At 45.3% G+C, this 19,285-nt stretch overlaps 1 protein-coding gene across 1 annotated transcript in view; it reads left to right on the top strand.

Annotated features, from left to right (window-relative positions):
* Positions 1-19,285, top strand: part of RNF115 (ring finger protein 115) — a 766,070-nt gene that overhangs the window by 459,804 nt on the left and 286,981 nt on the right. Inside the window, exon 8 of the mRNA XM_044079986.1 lies at positions 17,133-17,226. Coding sequence (XP_043935921.1) covers positions 17,133-17,226 — 94 coding nt within the window. The remainder of the gene's footprint in view (positions 1-17,132; positions 17,227-19,285) is intronic.

Genomic DNA, 19,285 nt, shown 5'->3' with positions numbered 1-19,285 from the left:
GGCCATTCCTCCTGTCCTGGATGTGGATGATGTTTTCATGGAATCCAGTTTGACTCCCGACACCCTCCCTCCTGCTCCCAGGAAACCTGACGGGTATTATAGAGTTCCTGACTCGCACAAATTTCTTTTTAAAAATTCCTACTGCTGATCTTTAGGTTATTTCTCAAGGTCCTAAAGGAATTAAAGCTAAGAATCCCACCCCATCAGATAGGAATTCCTGACCATTAGACAGAAAAAAGTATGCACCTCTGCTACTCTTGCAATTCGAGCACTAAATTGTCAGTTCCATATGCTAAAATTTCAGCAACACATCATGGAACTCCACAAAGAAAAAATATCATCTTTTCCTGCTTGTGTAGAAAATAGAGTTACAAGAGTTAATGCATTCTGCAAGTCAAGTAACTAAGCACACACCTTACACTGTCGTTTTGACTCCCTAGAAGCATCTTGCAGGGCAGCAGTCACTGGTTCTGTCTTTAGAAGGCATGCTTGGCTTAAGGAACAGCCCTTGCCAGGCCATGTCAAATCCAAATTATTGGATGCACCCTTGCACAAAGACAAGTTGGCACCAAGGCAGAGGAGGTCTTAAAAAAAAAAAAAAAGATGGAAGAAAAAAACTAAATACGCAGACAGTTAAGGATTTCCTACAGGTCCAGCCAGCCAGGTTCAGTAGGCATTGCCCTCCAAGCACTAGTCCTTTCCTGCCCTATCCAGGTCAGTTCAGCCCAGACCCCGGGGAAGCAGAGCCCCCCCCCCCCAACAGCCACAGGGAATGCAGAGATCAAATCAATGGAGTATCTACACTTCAAAACCAGAGTGCTAAGACACTCCCTCATGGTAAGAACTCACAATGACTCTCCACTTCCACCCCCTCCCTCTACCCACCTGCACTTGCCCGTAGGAGGAAAACTCTCCTTTCATGCAAGCACCTGGGCCACCATTACCAACGACTGCTGGGTCCTTAACATAGTGTCCCAGTGATATAGATTTTCTTTCCACACTCTACCAACCCCAAAAGGGTTCCCAGATATTCCCCCACACCAGTGGGTAGATGCCAAAAAGCAAGTCCTTTCCCTGCTCTCCATGAGGGCAATAGAACACGTTCCTGCAGAACAAATAGGTCAAGGTTTCTACTCCAGGCTCTTCCTGGTACCAAGAGGGCACCTGGCACCCCATCCTCAATCTATCCATTCTAAACACTTGCCTGGTGATACCAAAATTCAAAATGCCCCAGCAACTACTACCTGTGCTCTCCAAGAATGCTTGGTTGGCCACCCTAGACCTAAAAGAGGCATACCTCCGTATCCCAATCAGGAAATCATGCAGAAAATATCTACATTTCAGGGCAGGATTTCTGCAATTTCAGTTCTGAGCTTCCCTTTGGCTTATAGGTTCGTAGGTTCATACTAGGCTATCTGCCCTAGGACATTTATAAGCCTAGCCAGAGTGTGTTTGGCTTTCGCCACCCATTTTAAATTAATTTTGCTATGTCCTTTTTCGAGGTTAGCGTACTTGTGCCTCTGTCTAACAGTGACACAGAAGTGATAGCCGGGGTAAACCTACGATCTCCCATCCACTCATCAAGATTCCTCCCGAAGACAGTCAATGAGGGACTCTGCCTTACCTGGACTGGGATTTTATTCCAGAGTGAAGGGAGCCTCTGGGTTATGAATCTGTCCCTCCAGCATGTCCTATTTATTTCAGTGCTGAGGTTCAAGTATCTCGAGCGTGTAGCTCGATGGGATTTGGATTTTTTGAGGTGCAGCATGTCCCTTAATTCCGGGTTGGACATGGCTTTATATGTCAGGCACAGGTCGCCTCTGAGCAGGCGGTATGCCACTGAGTAGAGCTGGAGTTTCTTTAAACGGGCAGCATATGGCATCTGTTTGAGCCCTTTGATCCTCTTGGTGAGGTACTTTTGGGGTCTTTCCAGTTGCTGCAGGTGTCTGGTAAGGTACATCCCAAAAGGAGCATTTTACTCTATTATGGGCCTGATGAGGGATGAGTAGAGGCACGATGACCTCCCCTGATCTAGATGTGAATCCCTTCATGATTAGGTGGGCTATATAAAATGGTTTTCTAACCACTTTGGCCACATGGTTGTCAAATGAGAGATTGCTATCAACTTGGGTCCCCAGGTCCCTAATTACTACTTCTGTACTTAATGGATTACCACCTATGTGGTAATTTGTGGGCACTTTGTTTTTGCCAAAGGGGATGACTATACACTTTTTGGCATTTAGCTTGAGGCCATGGCTCTGGCACCAGTTGTCTGTTTCTATGTGGCCCTTTTGGAGGATGCTTGTGTCGGCTGGAGAGTCGATTATGGCGCCCAGTTTGCAGTCATCTGCGAACTTGGTCAGCCACCGTCCTTCCGTGTTGGCCTGTACCTCCGAGAAATATATACCGAACAAGAGAGGTCCCAGGACTGAGCCTTGTGGGACGCCACTTGTAACTGGTTTGGAGTCTGACATGGCTCCAGCAATTCTAACCATGTGGGTTCTGTCCTTGAGCCAGTTTGCAACCCATCTAGTGACAATAGGGGTTTATATTTAAGCTGGTGAGCTTATCTATAATGCCTGAGTGAGGTATTGTATCGAAGGCTTTTGTGAGGTCCAGGTTAGGCTGTGTGGACCACCTTCCCCTCATGGCCTTGGTGACTGTTTCAAAGAAATCAACCAGGTTTAAGAGGCAGGATCTGCCCTTAACAAAGCCAAACTGGGTAGGATCCAGTGTCTGTAGGTCCCCAGTATCTTTATTTATGAGGTCCATGATGATCCTTTCCATAGCTTTGCAGACCAAGCTAGTCAGACTTATGGGGTGATAGTTTCCAGGATCTGTTGAGGCACCACGTTTGTGGAGAGGGACCACTGTTGCTGTACGCCACTCTTTGGGTACATATCCTGTAGTAAGTCTGAGATTGAACAGTAGTCTTATGTTTGGGTTTAGCTCTTCTTAGAGTTCATGTAGGACACAGCCCAGGACACAGTCTGGTCCCATTGATGCTGTTTTTTTTTGCTTTGGAGAGGGCGGCTCTTACCTGAGCATCTGAGAAGTCAGGGGGGCAGCACTCTGCTGGGATAGATACTTGCCCTTTTGGTGGGGGGGGGGGGAGAGAAGTTTGCGCTGAACCTGTCAGCTAGGATGTTGGCAATGTCTGTGGGTTCGGTGTATTTTTTGTCATTTTGGACTAATTCTGAGCATATCTGGGAATTCCCACCCAGGTTCCTAACATAACTAAAGAAAGCCTTGTGATTATCCTTAGTGTCCTGTGCAATTTTTCTCTCGAAGCTGGCCTTTGACTATTTTATGTGTGCCCGTAGTTTTTTGCTAATACTGATCAGAGATGCCTTCCCTTTTTAGGATTTTGCTCTATCATGTAGTAGCTTCCTCCTTCTATTGTATAGTTTGTTTATGGCTGGGGTCCACCAGACAGGACATCTGCCTTTGAAGGATTGGGTCTTGGCTTTATTTGGGATTGCATGATCCATGCATTCCTGAAGGTGTTCATAGAATGCGTTTATAAAGGATTCTGCGGTCCGGGCCGTATTTTCCACAGGCCCGGGGGCTTTTAAGGATTCCACCTCAGTTTTGAGGAGTGTAAAATTTGCTTTAGAGAAGTTTTTCACTGTGGTTTTCAGGGCAGGGGGTGGGGTCGGGATTTGAATATCCAGTGAGATTAGTTTATGGTCTGATCTTACCAGTGAGGGATACACTTCTGGTCTGGAGCATAGAGTCCCCATGTTGGTGGTGATCAGGTCCAGTATGTTTTCCCCTCTTGTGGGAGTGGTAACAAGTTGTTCCATAGCATTTGAGTTTATAAATTCTAGGAACCTTTGGGCTAGGGTGTTGGAGCTAGAGTAATGCTCCCAATCTATGTTTGGGTAGTTGAAGTTGCCCAATATAATGGTGTTTGGAGAGACCTTCATATCTTCCAGTGTTCTCAGGAAGGCCGAGTGGGTTTCCTGGGTTTGGGAGGGTGGTCTGTAGCAGGCTATAAACTGGAAGGCAGTTTTACCCACTGTTAGTTGCACATGGATAGTCTCTGATGCTTCGTGCTGTGCCACCAGCCTGGAGGTGTGGGTATCTTTGACGAATATTGATACTCCCCCCTCCTTTTGTGGTTCGGTCCAAGTTTTGGGGCCGAAAAGCATGGTAAGAGGTATAACCTGGTAGTGCTGGGGTGCTCTCGGGAGCCTTGAACCAGGTTTTTGTTACTGCACAGATATCAATGCTCTCCATGCTAAGGAGAGTTTCGAGTGTGTGCATCTTGAGGTTTAGACTTCTGGCGTTGAATAGCATTACTCTTAGTTTCTTATCCCTTGTGATACCTATGGAGGTGGGTTTGTCTTTTGAGCCTTGCCTAAAAAAGGCACTATGGGGGTAGCAAGAGCCTTTGCCAATATCTGAAAGCCCAGGGGTGACAGGTGCAAGCCGTCCCTAGCGAAGCATCGTGGCTTGTCGAGCATGTCATCCCAGGCTGACAGGCATTGGATCCCCTTTGAATGACACCAATACTTAAGTGAATTGTTGAAATTGATCGTCTTGTCTTCATATTGTGGCATCATTCTTGGTGAGGGTAAGATGCTACTCAAGGTCAGGGTCATACCGGCCTGTGCTACATGCTCAGAGAGCTCCTCTATGTCTCTTTTCATGTAGTCCAGGGAGGTACGTCTCAGGTCATTCACACCAGCATGGACAAAGACTGAGTCATATTTGTACTTGCCTTGGAGTGACCTGAGTGCTTGTGTTATGTGGCAGATCCTAGTGCCCGACAGGCAGCTCACCGTGACATTCTCCTTGTTCAGCCTGGTGAGCGGGACGTCAGTGTGCCTGACGATAGTCACCTATTAAAAGTGTATCAGGTGTGGTGTTTAGCCTTAAGGGCTGTGACTGTTCGGCACACTGGCATTGTGAGCTATGTGTTGCACGTGTTTTGCTTTGGGGTAGCGGTTGCTTGGGTGTGTGCTTTGGAGGTCTCTGCTGCTTAGGCAGATTTTTATTTAGAGCCCCCTGAGTATGTTTTTGTGTGTTTGTTTGGTTTGCTGTCGTGGTAGGTCTACGTGAGACTGGAATTGTAGTGAGTGTGGTTTCCTTCTCCTCCTGACTGGTTATGCCAGTACTGAGTTGAGAGAGCTTAGCCTCCAGTATGGCTATATGGTTGCATCTCTCACATGTGTTGGAATTTGTTGGGAGGAGGAGAGGGTTGTCTGTGTGCATGAGGCAGTTGTAACATTGCCTCAAGATTCCCAGATTCACCAGCTGGACCGGAGAGGAGATTGACAACTGACCTTTGGACATGCTAGAATAGTATTGGGAATTCCTTTATAATTGAAAAAAGGGCCAATGGGGAACAAGGTACTCAAGGGGAGTTTGTGAGGGTGTACTGCTTTTAATTTTTTAGTGCTGACTTATATAATTGCTTTAGTGAGCAAGTGCAGGGTAACTTAAATGCAATGTGTTACAGGTAACTTAAATGCAAAAACGACAAACAGTAACTTTCTTTCAAGTGAAACAAGGAAGTAAGTACAGTAAGCAATGCAGATATCACTAGGGATCCACAGAAGCGCTGAAAAGCTGCGTTTTAGGTGGAATTAGCATTTCAGGGAAATAACAAGCAAACAAACAAGCATACAAACAAAGCTAGATTCAGCAGGCCTGGATCTAGTCTATGCTACAGCAAACGAGGTGTACCAATTTCAGTAAGAAACAGTTCAAATAAGCAGGCACTATAAGCCTTTAACCAGAAATTCCCAGCTCAGAAGGACAGAGTCCACCTTCTCCTCCCACAAGAATGCAGGCCACGAACCTTCTTAATGTAAAATAACTTGCCTGAAGCCCAAGTGCTTAAACCAGAATTAATACACTTTTAGAATAACAGACACTGAGCCCTCAATCAGCAGTTCCCAACGTAGCAGGATGTAAGCTACCTGTCCTGCCACCACAGTGCAGGCCACAAACCTTCCTAATGTAATGGTCTGAATCCCAAGTGCTTAAACTAAAATGCTTAGAATGAGTTACACCAAGCAGTAATAAATACAACTGAGTACTTTTAAGATGATGCAAAAGCAAAATAAAATAGGAAGAAACACAAATACAGTAAAAGCAAATAAATTTTTTTTTTTTTTTTTTTTTTTTTTTTTTTTTTGTGAGCAAATGAGATGGGCCCAGGAGTTACAGGACAGAAACAAGTGCAAATGCAAGCCTTCAAATGGCCAATAACTACAAATTCTGAGCCAGAACCACTCCTTATGTGGTAGACAGGTTACCTAGTGCTTACCACTCCCACTGATAAGCTAGAAGGCTTCCCTCCAACACAGAAAGGCTTGGGGGGCTCAGAAGCTTACAAATAGTCCTGGATACAGCAAATCTCTATGTGGAACACTAATTACAGGAAAGGTAGGAAACAGGCTTACAAATTTTTTTTTCAGAAAAGTAGCGAAAATAGTAGTAAAAACAGTTGACATGCAGTGCAAGCTGGCACACTTGAATATGTAGCAATATTAGTCCACGCACAGTTTGAAAAAATGTAATTAAATTAAAAAGGACTAAAACCAAGTGCAGAAAGGATTTATTAGGTAGAATGCGGTAAAGAAATGGGACTGGGGGAGTGTCCTAGATCAAATCTACAGTGGGGCGGGCACTGCAAAAGCCACCAAATTTAAACTACAACCAAGAACAGAGACGGGGGGGTGGGGAAGACAGTTTCAACAGAGATGTGAGGAATCACAGTGCAAATTATAAAACCAGAAAAATGTATACTGATCTCTGTATATTTGCAGAACAGTAAGACAACAGATATCTAAGCAACAATTTAGTTCTATAATACAGAATAATACAGGAAAATATACTCAGCTCTATATATTTGCAGATAGTCTTGTAAGGCTGTCTCTCAACACACAGGTTCCACTTTAAATGCATCAACTGCTCCCAGAGTTTTCACAAAATGTCTGGCTCCCGCCATTGCTTTTTGCAGACAAATATTCAAATTTACCCATACTTAGAGGACTGTCTAATTCAGGCAGACTGTCAGGAAAAGCTGCCCAAGCACCTGGTGTTTGTAAAGGACCTACTGACCTCCCTAGGGTACACTATCAACAAAAAGAAATCAAAATTAGTACCCACCCAAAAGATTATATTCTTGGGAGCAAGCCTGGACACAGCACCCCAAAAGGCATTCCTTACTCCAGAAAAGCAAACTTGCCTGACAACTTATTTCTCTCAACTAGCCACCAGACCCCAGTTATCCGCAAGGAAAATCCTGCAAGCTCTAGGGTTCATGGCATCTTGCATTGTACTCATTCCATATGCCAGACTGCATATGAGGTAACTTCAGTGGTACCTAAAAAGCTTTTGGTGTCAACACTCTCGACCTGGAAACCTAATACCAATGATACCTTGCCTAAGGAAAGATTTTCTATGGTGGGCAGCAGCATGCTACCACAACAAGGGACTACCCTTCTCACCACCCCATGCCACCCAGACCCTCACCACAGATGCATCAGATTATGCCTGGGGTGCACACCTGTGCAGCAGGTGCATACAGAGCCAATGGAGCCCACATTAAATACATCTGCACATCAACCAAAAAGAGATGTTAACTGTTCAGCACGACAGCTTTCAGACTCCTTCTCTCCCCAGGGTCTCTACTGATCAAAACAGACAACACCACTGTGATGTGGTATATCAACAAGTAGGGAGGGACTCGCTCTTACCCTCTATGTAGGCTCGCCTTGACCCTTTGGCACACACCCTCAGCCATGCAACTACACCTGTTAGCGCAGTTCCTGCCAGGCACTCTAAACTCTATGGCAGACAACTTAAGCAGAAATCTTCTGGACCCACACAAGTGGCAGCTAGACCAAAGAGTCTTCTCCCTAATAACTCAGAATTGGGGAGCCCTAACGCCGACTTCTTTGCCTGCACTCCAGCCATCAGCTCAGCAAGTTCTGCATGAGGGAGCCTCATTGCAAGGCCTGGAAAGTGGATGCCTTGTCCTTCCACTGGATCAACCTCTCGGTCTATGCTTTCCCCCTTCCACCTCTCATTACCAGGGTACTGCTCAAAATAAGGGAGGAAAAACCGAGGGCAGTTTTAATTGCTCCAGACTGGCCTCACCAGCACTGGTACCCACTGCTGCGCAGCCTGTCCCCTCTGCCTCCATGACATCTCCATCAGATCCCAACCTTCCTAACCCAGAGGGAAGGAGAATTCATGCATCCCCAATTGCGGATACTCAATTTGGCAGCCTGGCTTATTCCCTGACCACTGAACAATCTCAGTAAACAGGTTCTAGATGTTGTACACGAGGCCAAATGCCCTAGCACTTGAAAGTCTGATGCTGACAAATGGAAAAGGTTCTGCACCTGGATCCAGGAATAAGGGAGCCGATACAGCACAGCCCTCCCTATCTCTCATCCTGGATTACCTAGCTGACGTACTGCACAGTTGTCTCTCCTTTTCCTCTATTAAAATTCATGCCTCTGCTATCTCTGCTCATTTCAACACTGAGCAACCACTTTTCTCACACCCTCTCATCAAACAGTTCGTAAGAGGGGCTAGAAACCTGAGGCCACCTAGAAGAGCACCTACCCCAGCTGGGGATCTAAACTTTGTGTTGGAAAAGCTCACCCTATCCCCCTTTGAACCAGCAGCTTCAGAAGAGTTAGTTTCTCTCCTGGAAGACAACCTTGCTTCTGGCCATCACCTCGGCCAGAAGAGTCTCTGAGCTACAAGCACTCATGGCTATAGAGCCCTTCATCTTCCATGCTCATAATGTGTCCCTCAGGACTAACCCATCCTTCATGCCAAAAGAGTGTCCCTCAGGACTAACCCATCCTTCATGCCAAAAGTGGTGTCCAGTGTGGCTCTCAACCAATCCATTTATTTGCCCACCTTTTTCCCTAACACACAAAACAAGGGAGAAAGGATACTACACTCTCTCTAGATGTGCACAGACAGCTCAGATTCTGTCTAGACAGGACTAAATCATTCAGAAAGACTGAATAATTGTTAGTCAGCTTTGCTGCAGGAGCAGAGGGCAAAGCGATATTCAAACAAACCATTTCCAAATGGATAGCACACTGCATCCATTTCTGCTACAAGCAACACGGGAAACCTCCCCGTAAGGGGGTCAGGACTCACTCTAGCAGAGCAGCCTCCACCTCTGCAGCTTTCCTCAGAGGAGTCCCCACCAGGGACATCCTGGAGGCTGCAACATGGACATCTGTTCACACCTTCACCAAGTATTATCACCTGCCTATCTTCTCCAAATCCAGGGCAGGCTTTGCCACTGCAGTCTTGCAGGGCATCCTAAACGGTCCCTAATCTTCTTGAATGCCTCCACCCTTTTCCTCAGCTTTGGGAATCAAGCCAAATGTGATGACTGCAACAGTAAAACACGAAGAACATAGTACAGTTGTGCACACTTACCATAAATGTAGATGAGTGTACTCACTGTTGCAGTCCTGGTTTCCCTCCCTCCATCCTCTTTCTCTCTCTCTCCTTACTGGAAACTTTTTGGTATTTACTTTCTACTGGTGGGATTCCTCCACCATATACTGGCTCCCACAGTTGGGGCAAGAAAAACCTGATGTAATGGCGTCTGCTGCCTTACTTTATACTACTGACGTCAGTCTTGAAGCGACAGCAACCGACGCAGAAATACTAAGCGTCTGGTATTTGAGCCGACTGAGGGTTACCCCTGGCAGGGATAACCCAAATGTGATGACTGCAACAGTGAATACACTCAAACATCTACATTTGTGGCAAGTGCACACAACTGTACTTTCTTAATATTATATAGTACATTTTACTGTTAACTCATTCAGTTATGTTAGTGGAGTTTTTCCCCCCAGACCTCTGCTGAAAGGGAGGCATTGTCCATTAAGGCATGCTTAGTAAACAAAGGCAAATACCTTTTTTTCCCCACTGCCACACAAACTTATGACCAGTGTCAAAGCAGGCAGTCTCCCAGTGCTTCTCTAAATGTATCGTTGTTAAAGCAGTGAAGGGAAACAGCTGTCAGGAACGGTGATAACTACAAATGCCAAGTCTCTTGCCACTACTGGGGCCTTAGAATGCGTGTTTGCCCTTGTACTGATGTCCTTCAAGAATGCAACTGCAGTCCTGACATATGGGTTGTCCTGCCTCAGGCAGCCCTTCGGTCGGCCGGATTCCAAAGTCTGGGTCCGGCGTCGGCTGATGTCGCCTCCTCCCCGATGTCAGAGCGGCTGGGGTATAAAAGCATCAGCCGACGCCATCTTCTTCAGTCTTTCTTGCCGCGCGGTGCCCGAAGCAGAAGCAGTTCGCAAGTGCCGGTCGGCCAGCTCCTGTGTTTTCAGATACCGAAGTCATCAAAAAGCTAAGTACCCCATTGGGGAACCTTTTCTTGCCTCAGCCGATGTCAGACAAAACTGAAAAAGTTAATAATTGTTTGTCTTGTGGTAAACAAATACCTCATAAGGACTTCCATTCTTACTGCCTTCCCTGCCTCGGCCCAGACCACGACGTCTCTGCCTGTGCTGCCTGTGCTTGCTTTAACAAACGCACACTTAGGCGCTGGGCAGAATTTGCTGAAGACTTTTTTGGGGAAAATTTCTCCTATATCATGCCGTCGGAACTTCCGACAGCACACGTTTCCAAAAAACGGAAGGACCGGGACCGACCTTCGCGGCCCGCGACTTCCACCGACACACGCCTAAGCCTACCGCGAGTGCGTCGGTCTCTTCGGAGGCGGTAATTCAACCGCTCCAGGCCGACGACACTGCTTTACCGCACACTTCGGCCCCGGAAGCTTCACCGGTGCCGGTTGTTGTTTTTCCTCCTGAAACCAAAGCCCAAGATTTGCCTGACACCATACCGGTGGACAAAGTTACTCCAGCACGTGGGGCAGCTAGGCCTCCTGTGTCTATGTCCATCAAGGCCTACACACGTGCTAAGGCTGCCAGCCAGTCTCACCCTCCTAAATCTTTTTCTCAGACTCCCACCTCGGATAAACAGATTATGACTTTAGCTGCAGATCTAATTTCTTTAATCAGGGGCTCCCAGGCTCATCCAGACAGAGGTTCTCAGCCGCCTTCAGACAAAAGGCCTAGGGTTGAGCAGACAGATACCCTTTCTTCAGATGAAGCCTCTGGTGAGTCAGGCCTTTCAGATTCCCAGGAAGAACCCTTCCCAGCCTACAAGGACTCTGATGCAGATGAATCCATTCCTTCTGCCTCTCCTCCTGAGGATATTTCTTTCGGGGAAATTCTCCACTCCATGAGAGAGCATTTTCAGTGGCAGGGCCAGGATTTCTCGGACTCCAGGAAAAGGCTTCGTACCTTCCTTAAGTTACCCCAGCACAGGCCTTTAGCTATTCCCCCAGTGTTAGATGTACTGGATGATGTGTACTCAGACTCCAGTAATTCTCCTGATTCTCTCCCTCCTGCTCCTGTCAAGCCTGACAGATATTACAGGGTTCCTGAAACTCATAAGCATCTCTTTAAGGCCCACTCAGTTGATCTAGAAACTATTTCTCAGGGGCCCAAAGGAGTGGCCACTTCCACGACCAAGAATCCTTTGCCCGCAGACAGGGAAGCTAGGTCCCTGGAGAGGTGGGGTAAGAAAGTTTATACCTCTACCACCCTTGCCATGAGGGCTCTTAACTGTCTTTTTCATATGTTTCAGTATCAGGATTTTCTGATGGATGATTTGCAGAAAAAGTTAGCCTCTCCTGAGCGTTTAGATAGAAAGGCTTTGCAGGATTTGGTTCATAACACTCAGCAGGTTAGCAGTCATTTTCTTCAGTGTGGTTATGATGCATTGGAAGCTTCATGTAGGGCAGCTATGACAGGGGCCGTTATACGTAGGCATGCTTGGTTGAAAGAACAGTCGTTGCCAGATCATGTTAAAGTAAAGCTTCTAGATGCACCTCTGGAAAAAAGACAAACTATTTGGTGCTAATGCACAGGGTGTGTTGAAATCAATTGAGGAAAAGGCTAAATCAGTACAAACAGTCAAAGATTTCCTCCAGTTTCAGCCACCAAGGTTCAGCAGGAATTGGCCTTCAAAGAATTGGTCCTTTCCAGACACTGACAAGTTTCAAAGGGGAAAAAGCAGGCGTGCTCGAGGTAGAGGGCAATACCGAGGCTCCTACAGGGGCCGCCAATGGCAACCAACTAATCAGAGAAGTGGCGCAGAGACTCCCACTGCTCCACAGGGACAATCACAATGACTTGCCTTTGACACCGCCGACCAAGGCTCAAAGAGAAGCTCCTTTAAGCGGAAAGTTATCCTTATTTTCAAAAAATTGGCACGTTTTTACAAAGGACGGATGAATTTTGAACATAATAGACAAAGGTTACAGGTTCCACTTCCATACCTTACCAACAAGACAAGGCATGCCAAACCTGCCACACAATCAAAGGGCAGAGGCACTCATACAAGTTTCAAAGCTGCTACAAATCAAAGCAATAGAAAAGGTTCCTCCTCAGGAACAAGGCCAGGGATTCTACTCAAGACTGTTCCTTGTTCCAAGAAAAGAAAAGCAATGGAGACCTATACTGGACTTGTCCGCTCTAAACCTTTTTTCATTTTGCCAAAATTCAAAATGCTGATGTTACAGCAACTTCTTCCCATGCTGGGCAAGGGGTCTTGGCTGGTTACTCTGGACCTCAAGGAGGCATACCTGCATGTCCCAATCACACACAGCTGCAGAAGATGCCTCAGATTTCTTGCAGGGTCAGAGCATTATCAATTCTCAGCATTGCCTTTTGGCTTATCTACTGCACCCAGAGTATTCACGAAATGCCTGGCATCAGTAATTGCACATTGCAGACTTCAGGGGATACAAATATACCCTTATCTGGATGACTGCCTTATACAAGCAGACAGCCAGCAAGCCTTGATAAGAAACTTGGACTATATCATTCACTTACTACAGGCTTTGGGATACACAGTCAACATTCAAAAATCAAGACTACTGCCATCCCAACAAATAATTTTTCTAGGAGCCAAACTGGACACAAATTCACAAATGGCTTTCCTCACAGAAGAAAAACAAGAGCAATTACCAGATTACTTCAAAAGCCTAGCAAAGCTCACCCAGATGACTGCAAGGAAAATCCTGCAGGCCCTGGGTTTCATGGCATCTTGCATTCTCCTGATTCCACTGGCAAGACTACACATGAGAAAACTACAATGGTACCTAAAAAGCCTATGGTCTCAACACAGCCACAACTTAGAAGCAAATATTCCACTCATTCCATGTCTACAAAAGGAATTTTTGTGGTGGGCACAAGCAAGCCAGCTAAACAAAGGCATGCCTTTCAACAAACCTCAAGCAAGCCAAACCATTACAACAGACGCCTCAGATCATGGATGGGGGGCGCACATGGAAGGCAGATGCATTCAAGGGCAATGGGCTCCCCGGGAATTGCATCTGCACATCAATCAAAAAGAGATGCTGGCAGTGATTCATGCAATTGAGGCCTTCGGAAAATTTCTTCAACAAGGTCATCTGCTAATAAAGACAGACAACACCACTGTTATGTGGTACATAAACAAGCAGGGAGGCACCCATTCTTACCCCCTTTGCAGACTAACAATGACTCTTTGGGAAAAGTCCCTGAAACTGAACATACAGTTGCAATCCCAGTTTGTTCCAGGCAAGGACAATATTCTGGCGGACAGTCTAAGCAGAAACATAATGGACCCCCCACGAATGGATGTTGCATCCAGACATTTTTTCACAAATAACTCATGCATGGGGAAGGCCGGACATAGACCTCTTTGCCTCACACCACAATCATCATCTGAAAAAGTTCTGCTCAAGGACTCACCATCCTCAAGCCTGGAGAATAGATGCTCTCTCCTTCAGCTTGAATTCTCTAACAATCTATGCATTCCCGCCTCTACCATTAATGACCAAGGTATTTACTGAAGATCAAAGCAGAACAACCGAAAGGCATTTTGATAGCTCCAGACTGGCCAAGACAGCACTGGTACCCATTACTAAGGAGCATAACTCGCACCAAACCGTGGCCCCTGCCTCTATGGCCTCTGCTTATAACTCAGCACAATTACAGGACTGTTTATCCAAACCTGCAAACATTGCATCTGACAGCTTGCAGGGTTACATGACTTCTACCCATATTTCTCTCTCCAAAAAAGTTCAAGAGATCCTACTGGAAGCAAGCTGGCCTTCCACCAGAAAGACTTATTTAGCCAAATGGAAGAGGTTCAACATCTGGAATGCCAACAAGGGTCAGGATGCATCAGTAATGAACATCCCACAGATTCTAGAATACTTGGCAGAAATGTTTCACAATGGCCTTTCATATTCTTCCATAAAAATACATGCTTCAGCAATTTCAGCAAAATACAACTGTGATCCACCTGTGTTTTCACATCTTTTGCTAAGACAGTTTCTAAGGGGGATAAAGAATATCAAGCCTCCAAGAAAACCACAAGTGCCTGCATGGGACCTCAATTTCGTCTTGGAAAAATTAACTCTTCCACCTTTTGAGCCAGCTGCATCTTCAGAATTGCAATTTCTCTCCTGGAAAACAGTTTTCCTGTTGGCAATTACTTCAGCAAGAAGAGTCTCGGAGATACAGGCCCTTATGGCAGTACCTCCATTTCTCATTTTTCATCAGGACAGGGTCTCTCTAAGAACCAATCCTTCTTTCATGCCAAAAGTGATATCCAGGGTTTCTCTAAATATAGCATTTCACCTGCCTACTTTCTTTCCCAATCCTCAAAATAAAGGAGAAAAATGTCTGCACACTTTGGACATTCACAGACAATTGCGCTATTACTTGGATAGAACAAAGGCCAACAGAAAGTCTGACCAACTATTTGTAGCCTACGCTCTTGCTGTATAAGGGAAGGCAATTTCCAAACAAACTATTCCAAAATGGATTGGAAACTGCATCAGATTCTGCTACTCTTTCCATGGAAAAGGTGTGCCAGCCAAATATCAGGCCACATTCCACCAGAGCTACAGCCACCTCCACAGCCTTTTTAAGAGGGATGGCTACAAAGGATATTCTAGAAGCTGCTACATGGAGCTCCGTGCATACATTTTCCAAGCATTACAACCTGCCTTTATATTCCAAATCCCGAGCAGGCTTTGCATCTGCAGTCCTGCAGGGCATTTTAGCTACACCATCATTATCTTAGATCCTACCACCCCCAGCTTGGCTATGGTATTCAACCCATATGTCAGGACTGCAGTTGCATTCTTGAAGGACATAGTACAGTTTTGTACCTACCATAAATGTAGATGTCCGATAGATATGCAACTGCAGTCAGATTTTCCCTCCCTCCTACCCCTCTGTAATTATCTTTTTGGGTCCACTCCCCCCTTTTCATATTAGCTGGGGATAGTATTTATGGTGTATCTGTTTATTACTGTTGTGCATGTCTGGAATTTTATCCATTCTCTAAATTTAGCCTTCCTTGGAGGGCACCTGGCATCTGGGGCAAGAAACACTGAAGAAGATGGTGTCGGCTGATGCTTTTATACCCCAGCCGCTGTGACGTCGGGGAGGAGGCGACATCAGCCGACGCCGGACCCAGACTTTGGAATCCGACCGACCGAAGGGCTGCCTGAGGCAGGACAACCCATATATCAGGACTGCAGTTGCATATCTATCGGACATCTACATTTATGGTAGGTACAAAACTGTACTTTTTAGAATCTGCTACTTGGTCATCTGTCTACACCTCCTCCAAACATTACAAGCTACATTCTCTGTCTAGGGCTGAGTTTGCCAAGCTTACTCGATGAGCGCCACTCCCCTACTTCCATCACCCAGTCTATCTAAGCTCTGGGAGTCATCCCAAATATACTGAATACTGCAGCAGTGGTCACATGCTGAATGTAACATGGTTGTTTTGGTAAATTAAGTTATAACAGATGTTTGAATATATCTTTGTGCTGTTTCTCTACCATTCTGTCCTTTAGGGAGGTGCACTAGTCTCACTCTTCCCATGGTCTGGGTGGGCCTTGCTACTCTTGTTCTATATGTACTATACCTATAAGACTGTCTACTTCCCACATACACCCCAAAAGCTTAGGACTAGGTGACAGGTTGTTTGGCATCTGTGGTGGAAAGGAATGGTTCCCTTCCCCCATGTCAGTTACTTGAGTTGTACCAAGCTCTGTGGAATCTGCCTATTACTCTGACATGATTACTTATCTTTTCAGTCTGCTTCTTGGCAGGACTTTGATTATGGGGTGAGGCAAGAAGGCTGTGAAGATGGCCAAGGTGTGAACATGGGGTGGGGCAAGAAGGTTGTGAAGATGGCTAAGGTGTGCATCTCCTTTTGTAGTAACAGTGCACCAGGAGGAAGGCTCCTGGACGCCTGTCTGGACAGACAAATGGAAAATTGTGAAATCTCAGATGTGAAGAATACTGCAACACTGATCTATTCAAGCATCCAGTAGGGTAAGTTATCTACACATTTTTAGTAACCTCGTAATTGAAAAGAAATTAAAGATGCAGTGAGAGGCATTCAGGTCTGACAGGAGCTTGGTAAGCATTTGGAAAAGTATCCGTAGATAAAAGCTCAGTCCTAAATATAGATCGGTTGTCAGAATGTCTGTTTTATGATACTGCCCTTCAGCCATTACAGGCTTTTAGCAATCATTTATATCGTGTTTTAACAGCAAGCATATAGTGCAATGGAACTTTTTTGAAGGTCTAACCAAGTTAACATGATTTGATGATTTCACATGGCTTCCTGCTTCAGTGTTACATACAGTTTTTTTACTCCTGTGTCATTGTTTATGTTATTGGATCAAGTAACAGTAAAAATGGGCTCCATCCCTGAGGATGGAGAGATGCAGCCTCGGTCTGTAGAACCTTCCAATGCATATAGGCTGTCAGTTTTAAATTTTTTTTACCTGCCCATTTGCATTGCCTTAGTTGCAGTACTTTCCTTGTGTAGTTTTCTGTTGATTGTCAGTGAACCAGTAGAAGTTGAATATTTATGTGCGGCTGAGTCATACTAAAAAATAATGCTTCATATTTTAGGTTACATAACTGGTGCTGTACCGTTTTGGAGCTGTAGTGCAATTTATGAATTGTACTGCCTCTCCTTGTAACGATTTAACAGCTTTGTTACATAATTTTGTTTCTTAGCTTCTTGGGCAGCTAGAAAACACTGGGCCCCCTCCAGCAGACAAGGAAAAGATTACATCACTCCCGACGGTGTGTGTATCTCGTGAACAAGTTGGTGAGTTTATCGTGTATATTTCATGTACTGGTTAATTTTTTTGACAGGTTAAAGATAGAGAAGTAATTTGAATTTAAAAGTATTAGTTCACAGTGTACATGTGCAGCTCGACTATGCTTTATATAAAACTGTTTTTATGCTGCTGTCATAGAACATGAAATGTGCTTTTTTTCTGAACTTCCCTCCTCATGAAATTGCACACTGGATAGAGAAGATGATTTTATAGTGCACTGTTTTATATGGATTTTGGCCATCAGTCAGTATGGGCTAACTTTTGAGTGGTGTTACCAGATGGATGAGTATACTTGGACAGTGGAATTCTTGAGATGTCTAATACTGAAGTTGAGGTGGGCAACAGTACTCTGTGGGATTCTTGATTGCTCTTCTGATGTCCTGACTGAAGCAGTAATTTCAGTCAGTACTCTGTGGCATTCTTGATTGCTCTTCTGATGTCTTGACTGAAATCACTTTTACAGTATTCCAACCAGATGGGTTTTTGTCACCGACATCCGGCTGGGGTACCAAAGCTAAAACCTTCCACTGAGCCACATATGTCTGATGCATCACCTCAGTCTGTGAGCATAAGGACACATAAATGGACATATGCATGCAAATCCTCAGACTGTGTTGCTACCAGCCGAATGCAGGTCTTGACCTGTTGGTCTGATCTTCGCATAGCTGTTTGTACCATAAGCCTTGACTGGTTTGGATAAGTGCCCCATTCTGGAACCTTCCTTTTCTTGTTCACCGTGTTAAGTTGCGATTTTGTTAATGTCCACTAGGCGGGGAAAGTGCAAGCGCAGTGGGCAGAATACCCTACAAAGACCTCTAATCCCAGTGCCTTTTCTGTTTAGGGGCAGAGCATGATTACACAAATTATTCCATCTGTAAGTTCTTTCTTCTTAAAGCTTTACGTTTTCATCTTTCATCTTTGAATAAAGAATCTCAATGACTTAAACTGTTGGCTCAAGCCAAGATGGTAGATCCTTCCACATTTAACCTACCCCCCTGTTCCTTAAAAATTTAAGAGGTCTAGGCCCAAAGTTAAGTCTGTCTAGTCATATTTGAATGTACCCACTGAGTTTGCAGAACCTGTGGTACATCTGATGCTTACTCGACACCCCCTACCGCCAACCCACTGGAGGCCAGTGTGGCATCCAGTAACCACATGTCCGAGACAACTACATATTATAAGTATATAATAAAGAACAGAGAACCATGTGTCATTATCTTGGAAGTCCTGGAAGGTATATTAGTATAGAGAAGGGATAACTGGGGTCTTTGAGGTACTTCAGGGGTCAGTCTCTCTACGCTTAGTCTAAGCAGACAACACCTCTAAAAAGTAAAGGCAAATGACAAATGTGATCCATCCCGACCCCCAGTCTTCCAGGGAGGAATAGTAGATGGATTTTGTTCAGGGCCTATTCAAGTCTATTGTAGCTATAAATTCTTCCTCCTTTTTAGCTCCTCTCCCCACTCTTCAGAAGATTACTATGGAGCCTTCCTCTGGTTATGGGGATGGGGCCTCAAATACAGATTATCATTCCCCATCATACTTTTCACAGATTCACTTGCCTGGACAGATGACCTCAGTAATGGGGATTCTCTTCTCTGATTCCTGTGTGGAGGAGGCTTTTTTTAGGGAAACAAGTGTATGATGTAACGTTTTGAATGGGACTCTAAACAAATACCTGAAGTTCAGCAAATCTCCAGGCTCTGCACCTGTCCCTGCAGTATTGGAGGCCTTCCTTGATGCTTTAATATCTACATCATCTGCTTCCGATTCCACCAGCCTCCAGAGACCTCATAGGAAATTTCTCAGGCTTTTCACTGGCTCATTGCACTTTTACTGCTTTACTTTTTGGTCTTTCCAAAGCACCAAGGGTGCTCAGAAGGTGACTGGCAGCAATGGTGGCATTCTGCTGCACCCAAGGAATTCATACGTTTCTTTGCTGGATGACTTGCTGCTTTAAGCTCTCTCCCCAGGCATCCTTCTCCAGTATCTAGACTTCAATCTCCAACGTCTAACAAATCTGGGATTCACAATCAACTACAAAAA

This window comes from Protopterus annectens, chromosome 8.part0 (genome assembly GCF_019279795.1).
Source record: "Protopterus annectens isolate FY-2018-M chromosome 8.part0, PAN1.0, whole genome shotgun sequence".
In the NCBI taxonomy this organism is placed as follows: domain Eukaryota; kingdom Metazoa; phylum Chordata; order Ceratodontiformes; family Protopteridae; genus Protopterus; species Protopterus annectens.
Note: the sequence above shows the minus strand (reverse complement) of the source record. Positions and strands in the feature narration are given on the sequence as shown.